At 35.5% G+C, this 16,611-nt stretch overlaps 1 protein-coding gene across 1 annotated transcript in view; it reads left to right on the top strand.

The window, feature by feature from the left end:
- LOC138177726 (NACHT, LRR and PYD domains-containing protein 3-like) overlaps positions 1 to 16,611 on the top strand; it is a 48,629-nt gene that overhangs the window by 28,147 nt on the left and 3,871 nt on the right. The window contains 4 exon segments of the mRNA XM_069108936.1: positions 2,348 to 2,518; positions 4,866 to 5,036; positions 10,267 to 10,437; positions 10,974 to 11,144. Of these exon segments, the coding sequence (XP_068965037.1) occupies positions 2,348 to 2,518; positions 4,866 to 5,036; positions 10,267 to 10,437; positions 10,974 to 11,144 (684 nt within the window).

Genomic DNA, 16,611 nt, shown 5'->3' with positions numbered 1-16,611 from the left:
CAATAGTCAAAGTATTTTGAGATGATTGTTCTTTGTTCTAAATATTGTGACTACTTTGGTGAAAACTATGTGGCCATTTTAATAATAAGCTGTGAACATATGCTGTAATATTGTGAATGCTGTACCTTGATTTCCTGTGGATGTTTTGCTTTGGTTTGTTATGGAATAGAGTGTTTACTATACTGTGTAATCAGAACCTTAAAGGCTGTTCACAGTAGCATTCTTCTGGAAAGCTGCTCATGCATGACATTAAACCCGCTATCCCCTTTCCCAGCATTGGTATCTACCTTCCTCCCTCTCCATAGCAGCTGTCAACTTTACCAATATAGGGTCTCATAGTAATAGAGGTCACTAACATTAGTAATGTTTATTTTAGTATTTATTTACTTCTTAAGCACTTAACATGTAGAAAACTGTGCTGCCATTTTTATTTGATTCCTATTTTTGTGTGTGTTTATCACTGATGAAGTTCTTGAGTGTTGTATCCCTAACCCCACTTCCCCCTGAGAAGTCCTGAAGTTTTTTTTAGTATTATGAGAGAAATATCTCCTATTTAAAATCATGTGGTAGGTAATTGCTACCAAATATCTATTTACCACAATGCAGAAATTATGTAGTTAAAACCTAGGCTTTATTATTATGTTCAAACATAAGTTCAGGGATCAGAGAAAACCTGAGCCATCACAAGGATTCTGACAAGACTCTTTATAGGCAAAATTACAGCAGAGTGACAGAAATAATTCATTTATATATTACAATCTTATACATTCCTCTTAGGCCTTAAGTATTAGGGAGAAGATAGGATTCATAATCTCATATTTCATTCAATGTCATACAAATTGAAACAGTTTAGTTAAAAAGAGTCATTTCCTATATGCCCTAAGTAAATAAACTTTATCAGATAAAATTTATAGGTAAAACTATGTCAAATAATACATAAAACTATATTTGGGGGACTTACAATAGATTGGTTGAAGGGGATGATTTACATACATGTCAACAAAGAGACGGGAACAGCTGAGATTCTTTCTCTGATTTCTTATATAATAATGTTTAAGGCTCTTAAGTAAATTTTCATATCCCATGGGACAGATTTTTTCAGATGAAGTTAATATTAACTAAAAGATACAGGATGATTAAAAAGAAAATTAAAAATTTTATAATAATAACATGATAATAAAATTTCATAATAATAACATGATGATGTTTATCTAAGAAGTGAGTGGATTTGGAGGATATTGTCAAATTATCTGTAGAATTTCTTTCCTTCCTCATCCTTTTCAACAGATGTTGGTGGTAGCAATTATTTTCATGATGGGCTGTTTCCTTAGGCCTATCAAGAACATTATAAGGATAACCAAGAATCCATGAAATGCTGTTTTTTGTTGCTTTGGGTCCTATGATGAAAACACAGCAAACAAAGGCTTTATTTATCACCCTTGTGAGCCATCTTTCCATTTAATTGTACCTTCTTTTGTTTTCTAGCTCCATGAAAAATATCAACAGGCATGATACTTAGAGTCTGTGCTGCTGGGGAGGCTGATGCTAGTGGATTACTTGAGTTCAGAAGTTCTGAGCTTTAGTAGGGCTAAAACCCATTGCGTATACACAATAAGTCTGACACCTATATGGTGAGCCTCTGGGAGTGAAGAGCCACCAGGCTGCTTCAGGAAGATTAAACCAACTTCAGTAAGAAAAACACAACAGGTTAAATCTTCCTTACCAAGCAGTATTATAATCAAGTCTATGAATGGTGGCTGTGCTTCCAGGATAGACTTAGTCTCAAAACAAATAAACAAATTTAAGAGAAAAAATAGGGGATTATTTCGCATCATAGCATTATAGGGCCATAGATTTAGAACTGAAAGTAACCTCAAAAATCATTCAGTCAAATACCCTCATTTTGCAGATAAGAAAATTATGTAACAACTATTTAGCTGTTGGAAAATAATCACACATTTAATATTTAAAAGTTAAATTTACATTTGCAAAAAAATACGTTGTGATTCATGATACAATCTCTTCTCTCTCCTTTAGAAATAGAAGGGAACTCTATAGGACTGAGAGCCATTTTATATTTTTATCTGTTTCAAGTATCACCATGATCAAAGCATTCATCATATAGTGGCCAACATTATGTTTTTGCTTTGTCTGTATCTCAACATGAGATGGTAAACATTAAACATAAAAGGGAGGGACTCTAAGGTTTGGAGTGAAAAGAAATAGAGCATTAGTCTGATGCTACACAAAATGACTCTAAGAGAAAATTCCTTTCCAAAACATACAGGAAAGTAATGAAACATAAATGTAGATAAAATCATGGAACCCTTTTGTCTGTCTCTTACAGGTTGTGGAAATGTCATCTCACCTCTGTTTCTTGTGAATATCTCTCCTTTGCTCTCATCAGCAACCAAAGTCTGACCCTTTTGGATTTGAGTGGTAATGACCTTGGTGACAATGGGATAAAGCTTCTATGTGAGGCTTTGGGAAACCAGAATTGTATTATAAATTCACTGATGTAAGTGCTCATGAATTTCTTTCATTCACTTTCTGTATTCCTTCAATACTGCTACTATATCTAATAAATAAACTGCAAAATGCTCCATGAAATCAAAGATAAACAACATATAATCCCTTTCCTCAAAGAATTTATAATGGACTAGGACTAGGCAGGGTAGGACTAATGAAAATAGTAGAAATTAGAATGTATTGTATTCTAATGCAAATGTATGAGGAATAATAAGTACTAGGAGAACAAATTGGGGAGAGATTACTAAAATCTGCTTCAAATAGATTGACAGATAAATTCACTTTGGAAATGCAGAAGGATGGGCAGGAGGATGTCAATAGGATGAAGATGGGAATGTTACCAAGACAATGGAGCAGAGTGAACAAAAGAGAGAGAAGTTGAACAGCACAGGGCTTGTCTAGAAAATGTCCTGGGTCTGTGTGGGAACAATTTCACAATTGCTTGGGCTGGTGCTGGAGCTCAGATTACCAGGAAGAACATATTTCATGCAGAAGCATGTGATAAGCTTAGAAAGGTAGGTTGGGGCTACATGATGGAAGGATAGAGTAAACAGTTTAAACTTAAAAGATAATGGGGAGTCACAGAAACTTTGTGTGTGTGTGGGGTAGGAAGGGAGCAAATGTTCTGAACTACTGTATTTTGGATAGAGTTCCTTTTTTTACTTGTTAGAATGGAGTGGGGAAAGGGAGACAGATTAACATAAATGGGGGGGGGTGATGACTGGCTAGAAGATGGGTATAGATGGTTCAAGGGTCAAGCTACCAAGCCCTTGCATCCATTTGGGGGACAATAATAGGAAAAAGGAAGGTCTTTCTCATATTTTAATTTTTGTATTATCACCAGCACCTTACTGTATATGTGTATATGCTATGGGAGAAGGTATGAGAGGCAGTAGATGATTTGGAAAGATTCTATGAGATAAAGAAACACCTTTATTAAGCTTATGTTGCAGGAAGCAATAAAGAGTCAAGGAAGGGAAACTAAAAGGTCAGTGCTGTAAGGTAATTTTATTGTTCACCTGTTTAAGGTGGATATGACTTTCCATGAAAACCTTATCAGAGTTTTCTTGGCAGAGATACTGGAATGGTTTTCCATTTCCTCTCCAGCCCATTTTGCAGATGAGAAAACTGAAGTAAGCAAGGTTATGTGACTTGCCCAGGGTTACACAACTAGTAAGTGTCTGAGGCTGGATTTAAACTTGGATCTTCCTGACTCCAGGCTGCTGTGCTCCATTGAACCACACCACCTAGGTGCCCCTATAACTAATGGCTATAGGTGTGGATTATAGTCATTTAATAAGAGTTGTAAAGTATATTGGTGGGGGGAGGAGTGTTATATGTTCTGACAACACAATGTCAAAAGCCATTATTAGGAAATCAAAATACACTCAGGTACTAGCTATTAGTGTAAGCATTGGGTTTAGAACAATGCAAAGCCTAGGGACACAGATTTTGGAGGCTGAGGTAAACTAACTTCAAAGCAAGAAGAGCAATGGGGGAAAATCCTGTGGAAAAATCAGGGGGAAAAGCCTGGGCAAATGATTATGATCCTAATGCAGAGGCTTGGGAATAGTCACTAACCTAGAAGTCTACAGAAGCCAACTAAGCAAAGCAAAAAGGTAAACATTCTAGGCAGCATCTTCAACTGTAAACAACCTTAGGTCTCATCTAGGAAGCATCTTACACAACCATTGCTGATAGATTTGTAGGAGCCTTTCTAGGGACAGGAACCAATCACAGCACACTACTAGCCCCAAACTCGAAGGTAAGTAGACACACAACTTTGTAAAAACCATTAGGGGTCAGAGAAGAGGGCAGATCCAGACAGAAATGGCAAGAATGAATGTAAAGTTATTTGGTAAACTTGTTTGGGACTAAGGTTGTCTAGGAAAACCATAAAAACAAAAAAAGATCCGAGTTTATATTTTGCCTTAGACACTATCTATGTGACCATGGGCAAGTCACTTGACTTCACCCTGTCTCATTTTCCTTATCTATAAAATAGAGATGTTAATGATAATAACGATGATGATGATGATGATAACACCTACTTCACAAAATTGTGACGCTCAAATGAGATGAAATATGTACAAGTGCTTTGTAAACCTTAAAGAACTTTATAAATGCTGGTTATCATTGTTTTTGTTATTATTATTATTAATTAGGGGAAAGATTCTTAGCTGAATGAGGGGGCATAGAAGTAAGAAAAACGGAACAAAGAAATGAGTCTAATGTTGTTTATGATCCCAAACCACATTGTATATAACAATTCTTAGGGAGAGAAAAGAAAAAAAAATGAAGATAAGATAATTTCTTTGTGTGTCTCTCTTCTGCAGGTTGAGAAGTTGTGGTCTCAGTGCTTCTTGCTGTCAGGATCTCTCCACTGCTCTCAAGAGAAACAGAAGTATGACCCATTTGAATCTTGCAGATAATGCCCTAGGTAATCATGGAGTAACTCTCCTCTGTGAGGCCTTGGGATACCCAGACTGTCACCTACAGGAACTGAAGTAAGTCCCCCCATAAATCCATTCTGTCTAGTCACTTAGACATTTGGAGGAGGCTAAAATCACAGCATGAATTGCGGAAAGAAGGTGAATGTCGGAGGAAGTATCAGGACTTAGGATGCCACAGATTTTCCAAGAGGACAATGGATAATAGACCCATTTTATCACTGAAGCTTTCTTTCATCACAATGTGTTCTCATATGTGCCATCTTCTTTCTTCTGGGAGAGGGTTAGAGGTAACAACTAAGTTCATATGCTCCCTCTTCATTCCAAACTAGTGTAGTAACTGCAGGGCTTCAAGATTTCTTTTTTCTGAATGTTTCTATTCAGTTGTTACAGTTGTGTTTTGTGGAGTTGAGCTCAAGAAATGGGCTTGATGGTCAACCAATTAAGAAAATTTGAAACAGATTGAATGACCTGATACAAGAACCTCTTTAACTAGTTTCTGTTTTTAGAAGAGTGCCTGAGGCATTTGGTTTTGTGTTCAATACTTTTATAAGTGATACTTTTATGTTCAGTGATTTTAAAATAATTGCATATCTTCCAGGATCCCTTCCAATTCTAAATATATGATTCAATGAACAGGAATTCCTAATTCTGGGCAAGATAAAATGGAATCAAAGATTTCATTAATCAATAGTGATATAATTTTTAAAATAAAACACTAGCAAGCTTAATATATGTGTATAATAATATATGTATACAAATGTATACATGTGTATATGCATACACATGTGTGTATTCACAAACACAAAAACATATGCACATACATAAATAATCACAAGCATCATACTTTATTACCAGATGGGATTTATATTAGGAATTCAAGTTTGGTTCAACATTAGAAAAAAAAAACTATCATAATAATTAACCACATCAGTATATATAATATGTATTGAACAGAAAAAGAACTGGGGCTTTGGCCAAAAATATAATACCCTGCAAAGTTAAGTATTACCCTGAATGAAAAAAAAGTGGACATTGATAAATGTCAGACTTTCAAGACTTCATTAAAAAATCCTGAACTTCATAGAAGATGTGACATACAAGAACCAAGAGAAATATAAGGTTCATACTTAAGACTGATTATAAGGTATTCATAAGGACAGACTATTTACTTTTTAAATATGTAAAATGTACGTCTAAGTTTCATATTAATAATTGGGTAGCTCATAAGAAAGTTTGGGGCAAACCTGAGTATTGTATCAATTTTAAAAGTAAAGTCATTTAGGAACAGCTAAAAAGAGTAATTTATACAAATGAGGTATAAGAAGAAGAATTGATACAGAGAAATTAGATGGGGGATCTGATAACCTACATTCATTGGGAATGGGATTAAGAGGGAACAATACATACATATTTAGAAGGGTATAAAAGTCTTCTAAATTCAGAAGAAATAAAAAGGTAGGGCATAAGAAGGGAGGGAGGAGAGGACAAGGGAGGGATCTTTAGAGGGAAGAATGAGGCAACAGGGAAAAGGGAGGTATAGAAAGGTGTTTAGATTTACAAGAATGGGAAGACAGGGGAAGGAATCCTTGAAAGAGGATAGGCAAGTAATAGGAGGGCAAGTTAGTGGGTAGAAGTAAAGTAGAGGAGGCACGAGCAATAAGAAACATGAGATATGTGCAAAAATAAAATAAAGTATCAGGAGTAGAGCATGTTTGGGAGAGACTATGTCTCTCTCTCTCTATATATATATGCCTATGTGTATGTATATAGCTATAGCTATAGAGAAAAATATCTAAACTTTAGTCTAGCCTTCTGGAAGATTGGGGGAGAGAAAAAAGAGCAAAACAAAAAGGAAAAAGTGCACAGAACAAAAGGAAACTCACAAGAAAGAAAAGATGAAAAATTCTCAACAAAACATGCATTATTTATCATACAGGCTTTTTTGAAATGAAAATTTATTGTTACATATTTTGAATCCTCTCTTATGTTCTGTTCTGCACAGAGCATGCTTTTTTCTTTCTTTTCTTGCTTTCTTACTTGTTTTTTACTTAAACTATTATTCCAATATTTAAGTTTATGATGTTTTTGTTTCTTTTCACTATTTTGTATTTGTGTTCTAGACCTTGAGTTTAAAGTAAAATTAAACAACAAACAAACAAAAAAAAAAACTAGAGAGGATTGTGATAAATGGAAGTTTCCTTTTTTTTTTTTTTTTTTTTAAAGCAATCGGGGTTGAGTAACTTGCTCAAGGCTACACGGCCAGTTATTTCTGGGTGTGGTGCTAAGTATTTGATCCTGGATTCGATTCCAGGTTATCCCGACTTTGGGGCCAGTGCTCTTACTCACTACACCATCTGGCCACCCCTAATCAATTGGGGTTAAGTAACTTGCTCAAGGTTACAAGGCCAGGTGTTTCTGTGTGGGTGCTAAGTGTCTGAGCCCTGATTCGATCCCAGGTCATCCAAACTCTGGGGCCGGTGCTCTTACTCACTGTGCTACCTGGCTGCCCCTAATTTTATTCACTGTATTTCTTTTTTTTTTAAAAAGCAATTGGTTTTAAGTAACTTTCTCAAGGTTACACAGCCAGTTATTTTGTGTGGGTGCCAAGTATCTGAGGCCAGAACTGATTCCGGGTCTCCCAACACTGACGCTGGGGCCAGCACTCTTACTCACTGTGCCACCTGGCCACCCCTAGGAAGTTTCCTTAAAATGATAAGTAATATCTGCCTAAAACCATCAGAAAACATTATCTGTAATGGGGATAAATCTAGAAACCTTCCCAATAAGATTGGGATAAAGCAATGATAGCCATTGTCAGCACTATTATTCAGTATTGCATAAGAAATGTTAGTTATAGCAATAAGAAAAGAAAAATGATAAAAAAAATCATGGTACAAAATTAACACACATAAATAATATGCATTTTAATATTGCCAATTAAGCCAAACAGCAAGAGATAGAAAAAGAGATTCCACTTAAAATAACTGTTGACAGTATTAAATACTTGGAATTCTATCTGCCAAGACAAACCCAGGAACTATATGAAAACAATTAATATGAAAATTAATTAATATTAAAACAGATGTAAACAACTGGAAGAATATCATTTGCTCATGGGTAGGTCAAGCCAGTATAATAAAAATATCAATTCCATCTAAATAAATTTACTTATTTAGTGCCATACCACTCAAAATATCAAAAAAAAAAATTATTGAGCCAGAAAAAACAATTCATTTTGAAAAACAAAAGGTCAAGAATATGAACGGAATTAATGACAAAAAAATGTGAAAGGAGGTGACAACCCTATCAGATCTTAAACTGAATTAAAAAGCAATGATTATCAAAATAATTTGTACTGCTAAGAAATAGAGTGATAGATCAGAGGACTACACCAAGGAAAACATATGCAATACACAGTACTAAATGATATTAGTAATCAGGTGTTTGATAAATTTGAACACTCATGCTTTGGGGTAAGAACTCACTATTTGACAAAATTGTTAGGAAAACTAGAAAATTGTATGGCAAAACTAGATATAGATCAACATCTTACACCATATACCAAAAAACAGGTTAAAATGGATACATGATTTAGATATTAAGGGTGACACCACAAGCAAATTAGGGAAACATGTAATAGCTTGCCTGTCACATCTATGGATAAAGACTTAACTTCTGATCAAACAAGGGACAGAGAGCACTACAGTATGCAGAAGGGATAATTTTGATTATATTAAATTAAAAAGTTTTTGCATAGATAAAATGAATGCAAAAAGATAGAAGGATAACAAAGCTGGGAAAATTTTTGAAGCAAGTATCTCTGATAAAGCCTCCTTTCTTAAGCATATACAGAACTAAATCAAATTTATAAGAATACAAATCATTCCCCAATTTTTAAGTGGGCAAAGATATAAAAAGGCAGTTTTCAGATGAAGAAATCAATGCTATTGATAGTTATAAGAAAAAATACTCAAAATCATTATTGATTAGAGAAATGCAAAGTAAAACAACTGTGAGCTACCACCTCATACCTATTAGATTGACTAATACAACATTATATATATATTGGAGAGGATGTGGGAAAGTTGGGATACACCAGTATTGTTAGTGGAGTTGTGAACTGATCCAATCTTTCTGGAGAACAATTGGGAATTACTCTCAAAGGACTATAAAGCTGTGCATACCCTTTGATCCAAAAATGCCACTACTACATCTGTATCCCAAAGGCATAAATCAAAAGGAGAGAAAAGGACTTATTTGTTAAAAAAATTCTTATAGCAGCTCTTTTTATGGTGGCAAGGAACTGGAAATTGAGGGGATGTCCAACAATTGGGGAATGACTGAACAAGCGGTTGCACATGATTATGACAGAGTATCATTTTACTAATGACAAGGAGGATAATTTCAAAAAAAGCCTGAAAAGACCTATACGAAGTGATACAAAATGCAGTAAGCAGGAGAACAACAAACATAATATGTTTTTTGTTTCTTTTCTCTATTTTGTATTTGTGTTCTGGACATTGAGTCTAAAATAAAATTAAACAACAAACAAAAAAGAAAACAAAAAAACACTAGAGATTATTGGGATAAATGGAAGTTTCCTTAAAATGATAAGTAATATCTGCCTAAAACCATCAGCAAACATTATCTGTAACAGCAATATTTGCTGACGATCAACTGAATGCCAGCAATTCTCAACAATACAATGATACAAAACAATTCCAAAGAACTTGTGATGAAAAAATGCTATTTACATCCAGGAAAAAGAACTGATAGAGTCTGAATGTGGGTCAAAACATACTATTTTTCACTTTATTGTTTTCCTGATATATTTTTTTTGAGGAAAATCTTTTCTTTCCACAACAATAATATAGAAATATGTTTTATGTGATTGCACATATATAACCTTCATCATATTGCTTATTGTCTCAGGGAAGGGAGAGGAGAAAGAGGAAGGGAGAGAATTTAGAACTCAAAACTTAAAAAGATAAAGTAGAAGCTCACCTACCAGAGTCTAAGTTCCTAGAAGCAAAGTTTGAGTAAGAGGAAAAAGATGGTTATCGGGTTTTATAATTTGATAATGGCAAAAAGTGGAAGAGACTGAACCAAGACACTTGGGTGATATCTTGTTTTCTCAACTTCATGCCTTTATAGAAATGGGGGAAATAATAAGGCTTTTAATTTCATACTGGATATAAAGCTATGTGGATGGGTTCCTTTTCAAAGTGAGAGAAAAGTGAAGTGCGTTTGATATCTTACCAGATTTCATGTGTTTCTCTCACAGGTTGCAAGGTTGCTGTTTTTCTGAAGTTTGTTGTTGGAATCTCTCCTTGGCTCTGAAGAGCAATCAAAATTTAACTCATCTGAACCTGGGGGGTAACACCTTGGGTAATGATGGAGTAAAACTTCTATGTGAGGCCTTCAGGGATACAAGCTGCAGATTGCAGGAGTTAAAGTAAATTACCACATTTAAAAAAAAATCCTCCTACTTGAATTTAGAGAAGGGGGAACCCTAAAGAGTAGCATGATATGGGAAAGCAATACTGGAATGTTTGTAGAAAAGAAAGGGGATGATATACCCATTAACATTCATTAGGATATGACCTAAACTGTAGTAGGGATGTTAGCAGAGTCAGTAATGTGATTAGCAGCAACTTTCTTTGCCCCAGGCCTTGACAGCTGCTCTAGGAGTTCAGGTTGGCTTTTTTTTTCTTGATTAAAGATCATCTCTCCCCACCAGCCCCACTTCATAGGTTAAATGACTCTCTATCAGATCCCTGATATTCCATTTCTGATTATTTAGCATCAAGTATTTATTTATTTAACATGAGAAAAGACTTAAGGGTGCTATGAGAAGAAATGTAGGGCTAAGGACTAGGTTTTGGTAGGAGGAGGGTAGGGTAAAGGGTGGGTCTATAAAACTTGCACTATATTCAGGGGTTGTGGGTGTGAATCCCTTATCATATTTCCTCCTTTCTTTGTCTCTGGTAGACTATGGAGATCCTGTTTCACCAAAGAAGGCTTTCTCCATCTCTTTGGTGTACTCAAAAACAACCAAAACTTGACCCATTTAAATATTGCTGGAAACACAATGGGGAATGATGAAGTGAATCTATTGTGTGAAGCTTTGAATCATCCAAATTGCAACTTGCAGAAGCTGACGTAAGTCTTAGTCTGTTCATAGAAGAAGGGTTTGGGTGGGGGACAGGAACAGAAAGAGCTGTTGCTAAGACTGTCAAATAATAGCAAGGCTACAAGGTATCAGTGGTAGATTCATATTCTTGTCTTTTATGAGTGGAATCTTGGATAACAAATTTTTCCATTGTTATGGAAGAAATACCTCCTTTGTGAGTTCATGCTCTAGGTGACTACAAAACAAAATCCAATACTCATCTAAAATTATAGAAATCATGGTAATAATTGGACTTTTACTTCATAAAACAGTTTACAAGAAAACATTTTATTTAATGAAGAATTGTTAAAGACCTTTGCAATAAGTTTAGAGGTAAAACAAGGATGCACATTATGATGATTACTATTCAACATAGTGCTAGAATGCTGGCACCCAGTCCAAGCCTCACCTGGTTATTGTTTGAAGTGCTGATGGCTGAGTGTGAGTGTAAACAGCAATTGTTTCTGATTTGGCCAGAAACCCCGAGGGTCTTCCTTTCCCAGACTGATTTTTTAAAAAAAATTTTGACTTGATAAAGGAGAAAATTCTTCACCTCATTCCTTTCCTAGTCTTAATTACTGAATTGGTATTGCCTTAGTCATATTGAGACCTGGGAAAGACTTTAGATTAAAAAGGGCAAGGTCTCCCACTGCATCTGGGGTTATCCAAGTCATCCTGATCTGTATTTTGCCACTGGACCCATACAACTGTGGGGGAGGGAGTGAGGATGGTGACTTTGCACAGCCCTTCCTCACATAAATCCATTTCACTTGAAAATCATGGCATCACCTTCCTGATGTCATGGTCCTCTTGAAGAATGAAGGACAAACCAAAAATAAAAAACAAAACAAACAAATAAGAATTGCTAGCTCTAGCAATCAATGTGATGAAGCAATTTGAAGAGCAGAGCAGCAGAGTCACACAAGGATAGAAGTTGATACAATTTTATTACTGCTCATAAGGAGACATGGATAAAAATGTTAATAGGGAACAATCTAGGTGCATGGCTCCAGTTATAACTGGCCCGCAACTGAAGGCAGCACAGAGAAGGGAAGCTTCTGAATGTGGAGTCATGCAATGGTTTTTACACTGGTTGAAGGACATAGAACCCATTAGGATTCAAAATTAAATAAATTTTCAATAAAGATCTAGCTGGCAACAAGAGGATAATGATCATCACCTACTCTTCGACCTTACCTCAGCTCCATACAATTGTCATGCTCTTGATTATGCCTTCACCTATAAATGCAGCACTTCTATGGTCGTGAACCCTTCATTTCTTTTATCTAATCATAGTTTGTTTTCAATCCACCTCTTCTGCAGCCTTTCAACCACATTGACTCTAATACCTTGAACTTTTTTTTCCCCAGTCTATAAACCTTGCATTTGTTACATATTTTTTTCTTTCTCCCTCTTGACCCACTGATATATCACTTCAATTCTTCATTGTTCTCATCTCTTGAATCTTTTGATGCCCCATTTTCCACTTAATCTAGTCTTGCCCACCATTAGCCTTCACTTGCTCCTACTAGCCTGTCTTTGCTCCTATTCATGTGCTACTTAATGAAGATGGATAAATCATGAAACTTTGCTCACTGGATTACACTACAAATAAATGCTATAGTCTTCTCCCATTTTTCTTAGATTCCTTGACAAGACTGTCTCATAGATAATATCTCTAATTCCTTTTCTCTGATTTATTAATCATCACAGTTTGGTTTCTGACCTTTTTATTCTACTTAATCTGTTTTCTCCAAAGTTAGCAATGTTTTTTTTTTTCACTGCAAAATCTTAGACATCTAGGTAATTTAATAACCCAGTCTTTGACAAAGTGGAAAACATCAATTACCTAGCAAATTCTCATGGGGCACACTTTCCTGGGCTCTCTTTTCTTTTCCCCCTATTCTATTTCTTGTCTATCTTTTTTAGATCTTCAATATTAAGGTCATGTATTGTGTAATGTGTCATAACTTGGTCAGTCTCATTTCTCTCAGACTGTTTTCCAGGTTTCCCAGTAGCTTTAATTAAATAAAGAGTTTTTTTTTCCCCTAGGTAATTCTACTTTATCAAAGATTGGCATATTGAACTAATATTATTCCTGAATCTCCCTCATCTACTCTGTTCCATTAATTGATCTTTCTAATCTTTAACCAACATAAGATAGTTTGATGATTTCTGCTTTATAATATGTGTTGAGGTATGGAAATGTTATTCTTCCTTTTCCTAACTTTTCATCATTTTCCTTGATAATCTAGATATTTTGTTTTGTAAGATGAATTGTGTTATTTTATCAAGTTTTGCAATTTATCCTCTTGGAAATTTGATTCTTATAGCATTAAAAGTATAAATTAATTTTGCTATTATTTTAATATTGTGGTTCCATATTCTACTCAAATTCCAAAAATTCTGTCTCCTTTTTATCTTTTGTTTTACAGTATTTATTCATACATGTCTGAACTTATTTACTAGATCTACAAGCCACATTTCCTTCCATTGTTACTGATTTTTCTAGTGATTTATCTTTTTATGATCAACGTATTTGAATTCTCTTTTTCCTGAAATCTTTGGTAATTTCAGTCTTCTTTTATCCCTTATTGCTCACTTTCTGACTCCCTCTCCTTTGAGAGGCTTCCTTGGAGGCAGAATATTAAAGTGTCTCAGCCTCTTCCCACAATGGGTAATTTATGGTTCACCACCTTAGGATTATAGCCCAACTGAGTTTTGAGTGATCAGAACTGTTACCAGCCAGATGTTTTTCTCTTTCCCTTAGCCTTGATGGAGTGCTGCATAGTATGCCTCATCTTCCACCCCACACATCCACATTCATAGTATCCTGTTCTACTCTCTTTATTATTTATTTCTTGGTCCACCAGCAACATTTCAGAACTTTTCAGAACTGGTGCTACAGGGTTGTCTGTCCCAGCCTTAACAGTTCAGAACTTTGTAGTACTGGTGGTAAAATGTTGTGTAATGCCTCCCTCTACAGGCTTTTGTTTCTGAGGAGCTATTTAGAAAAATTCCCACAGTCTGGAACTGCAGTTTCCATGGCACTGGAAAGATGAAAGGGAGTTGGACTGGAGTCTACTATTTCACTTAGTGATTTTATCAGTTGCTAGAGATATAATTATCATCTCTAAACCGATGACTCTCAAATCTACTTATCTAGTCCTAAATTCAGTTGACCTCCAATCTCTAATTTCTAATTTCCCCTGTAACATCTCAAAGTAGATATACTACATACATGTTAAACTAAATATATCTAAAACTGAACATATTCCCCCCAAAAATAATTGTCCCCTCTTCTTAGGTCTCCAATTATTGGAGGGGCAGAGGCAAGATGGCAGGATAATGGCAGCAACCCAGCAGAACAATCTCAACATTTATTTCTAAACAACTTTAAAATTATGCCTTAAATTGAATTCTGGAGGGACAGAGCTAACAAAAGATCATGGTGTGATATTTCAAACCTAAGACAACTGAGGATGTCAGCGTGAGAGGTCTGTGATACAAGAATGGTGGTCAACCTTGAGTACTCACAGTGGCATAGAGGTAGTGGTTGACCTTGTACACAGCTGTGACAGCAGCAGTAGCAGCTTCAGGAACTCTCAGTCCAGAGATGATAAGAAAATCAGACAAATGGTCTGAAAATATTATAGGGGTTCCTTTGATGGCACTTAGTGCAGGATAACCTGGTGCTATTTTGCAACTCTACTATCCATACACAATCCAGGTCCACAGTTCTAGGATGGAAAGGAGTGGTGGAACCTGTGGCCACAGAAATGTCATAGTTCTAGGGCCAAAATAAACTCTAGGACTTGTGGGTACTGTGGAGAAGATTCCTGAATAAAGACCAGGTTCTAGACCAGGAGAGCAGTAACCACACTTCTCCCTAGATCACACCATCCTAGAAGCACAAAAGACATGTAGATCCCCAGAAATAGCTCTGAAAACAGAAGTACAACAAAGTCAGAAGCTTGGAACAGTGCCTCTCTACTCCCAGTGCCCCCACAAGGTGAGAAGAGCCTAACTTTAATATAAAGTTTAAAGTTAAAAAAGGCTGGAAAAGTGAATGAAAAACTAAAAAAAAAATATGACTTGACTACAAAAAGTTATTATGGTGATAGAGAAGATCAAACAAAAACTCAGAAGACATCAAGCTGCACGTGAAAAAAAACTAAAGACATAGCATGAATGAAAAAGTCAAATTGGACAGAAGCCAAATGGTACCAAAATGGTAAAAGAGGTGCAATCATTGACTAACAAGAAGAATTCCATAAAAGGCAGAATTGACTAAGTTTGCTGAAGAAGATAATTCCTTAAAGATTAGAATGGTGCAAGTGGAATCTAATGACAACATGAAACATCAAGAAAAAAAAACACAAAACCAAATCAAAAGAATAAAAAAAAACCTAGAAGAAACTGTGAAATATATAAATGAAGAACAACTCACCTGGAAAAATAGTTCCAGGAAAGATAATTTAAGAATAATTGGACTTCTTGAAATCCTGATAAAAAAATAAGCCTAAATATCACTTTTCAAGAAATTATTAAGGGAAAATGTCCTGATAATCTATAAACAGAAGTTAAAATGGAAATGTAAAGAATCCACTTATCACCTCCTGAAAGAGCTCTTAAAATGAAAATTCCCCAGAATATTATAACCCAATCCCAGAGGTCTCAGGCTAAGAAAAATATTCTAGGTATCCAGAAATAAACATTTTAATATCATGGAGCCACAGTCAGAATAATGTGAGATTTAGCAGCTTCCACATTAAAGGATCAGAGGGCTTGAAATAAGATATTCTGGAGGGCAAAACAGCTATGCGACAATTAAGAACCCAGAAAACTGAGTGATCCTTCAGGAGACAAAATAGGATATGCAATAAAATAGAGAACTTTCAAGTATTCCTAATGAAAAACCTAAAGCTGAATAGAAATTTTTTCTTTCAAATACAAGACTCAAGAGAAAAATAAAAAAAAGTTAACATAAATGAGAAATCGTGAGGGATTCAATAAGGTTAAACTTTACATTCCTACATGGGAAAAAAAGTGTAACTCCTAAGAGCTTTCTCATTATAAAGAGAGTTAGAAGAAGTATATATAGAGCACAGATATGAGTGAATATGATGGGATGACATGTAAAAAATAAACAAATTTAAGGGGTGAGAAAGGAATGCACTTGGGGAAGGGGAAAGAGAGCAGTTGAATGAAGTAAATTATCTTACATTAAAGAGACATGATAGAGCTTTTGCAGTAGAGGGGATAATGAGGGAGGTGGGAGTAATGATTGGACTTACTCTCATTAGAATTGACTGAAAGATGGGGCAACTAGGTGGTGCAGTGAGTAAGAGTGCCAGCCTTGGAGTTGGGAGGACCCGGGATCGGTTCTGGCCCCAGATACTTAACGCCCACACACACACACACACACACACACACACACACACACACACACACACA

This window comes from Petaurus breviceps, unplaced genomic scaffold, assembly GCF_028583685.1.
Source record: "Petaurus breviceps papuanus isolate PSGF00001 unplaced genomic scaffold, PetGlider_PUasm1.0 90444, whole genome shotgun sequence".
In the NCBI taxonomy this organism is placed as follows: Eukaryota; Metazoa; Chordata; class Mammalia; order Diprotodontia; family Petauridae; genus Petaurus; species Petaurus breviceps.
The sequence above is the reverse complement of the archived record's forward strand: the minus strand, read 5'-3'. Positions and strand labels throughout refer to the sequence as shown.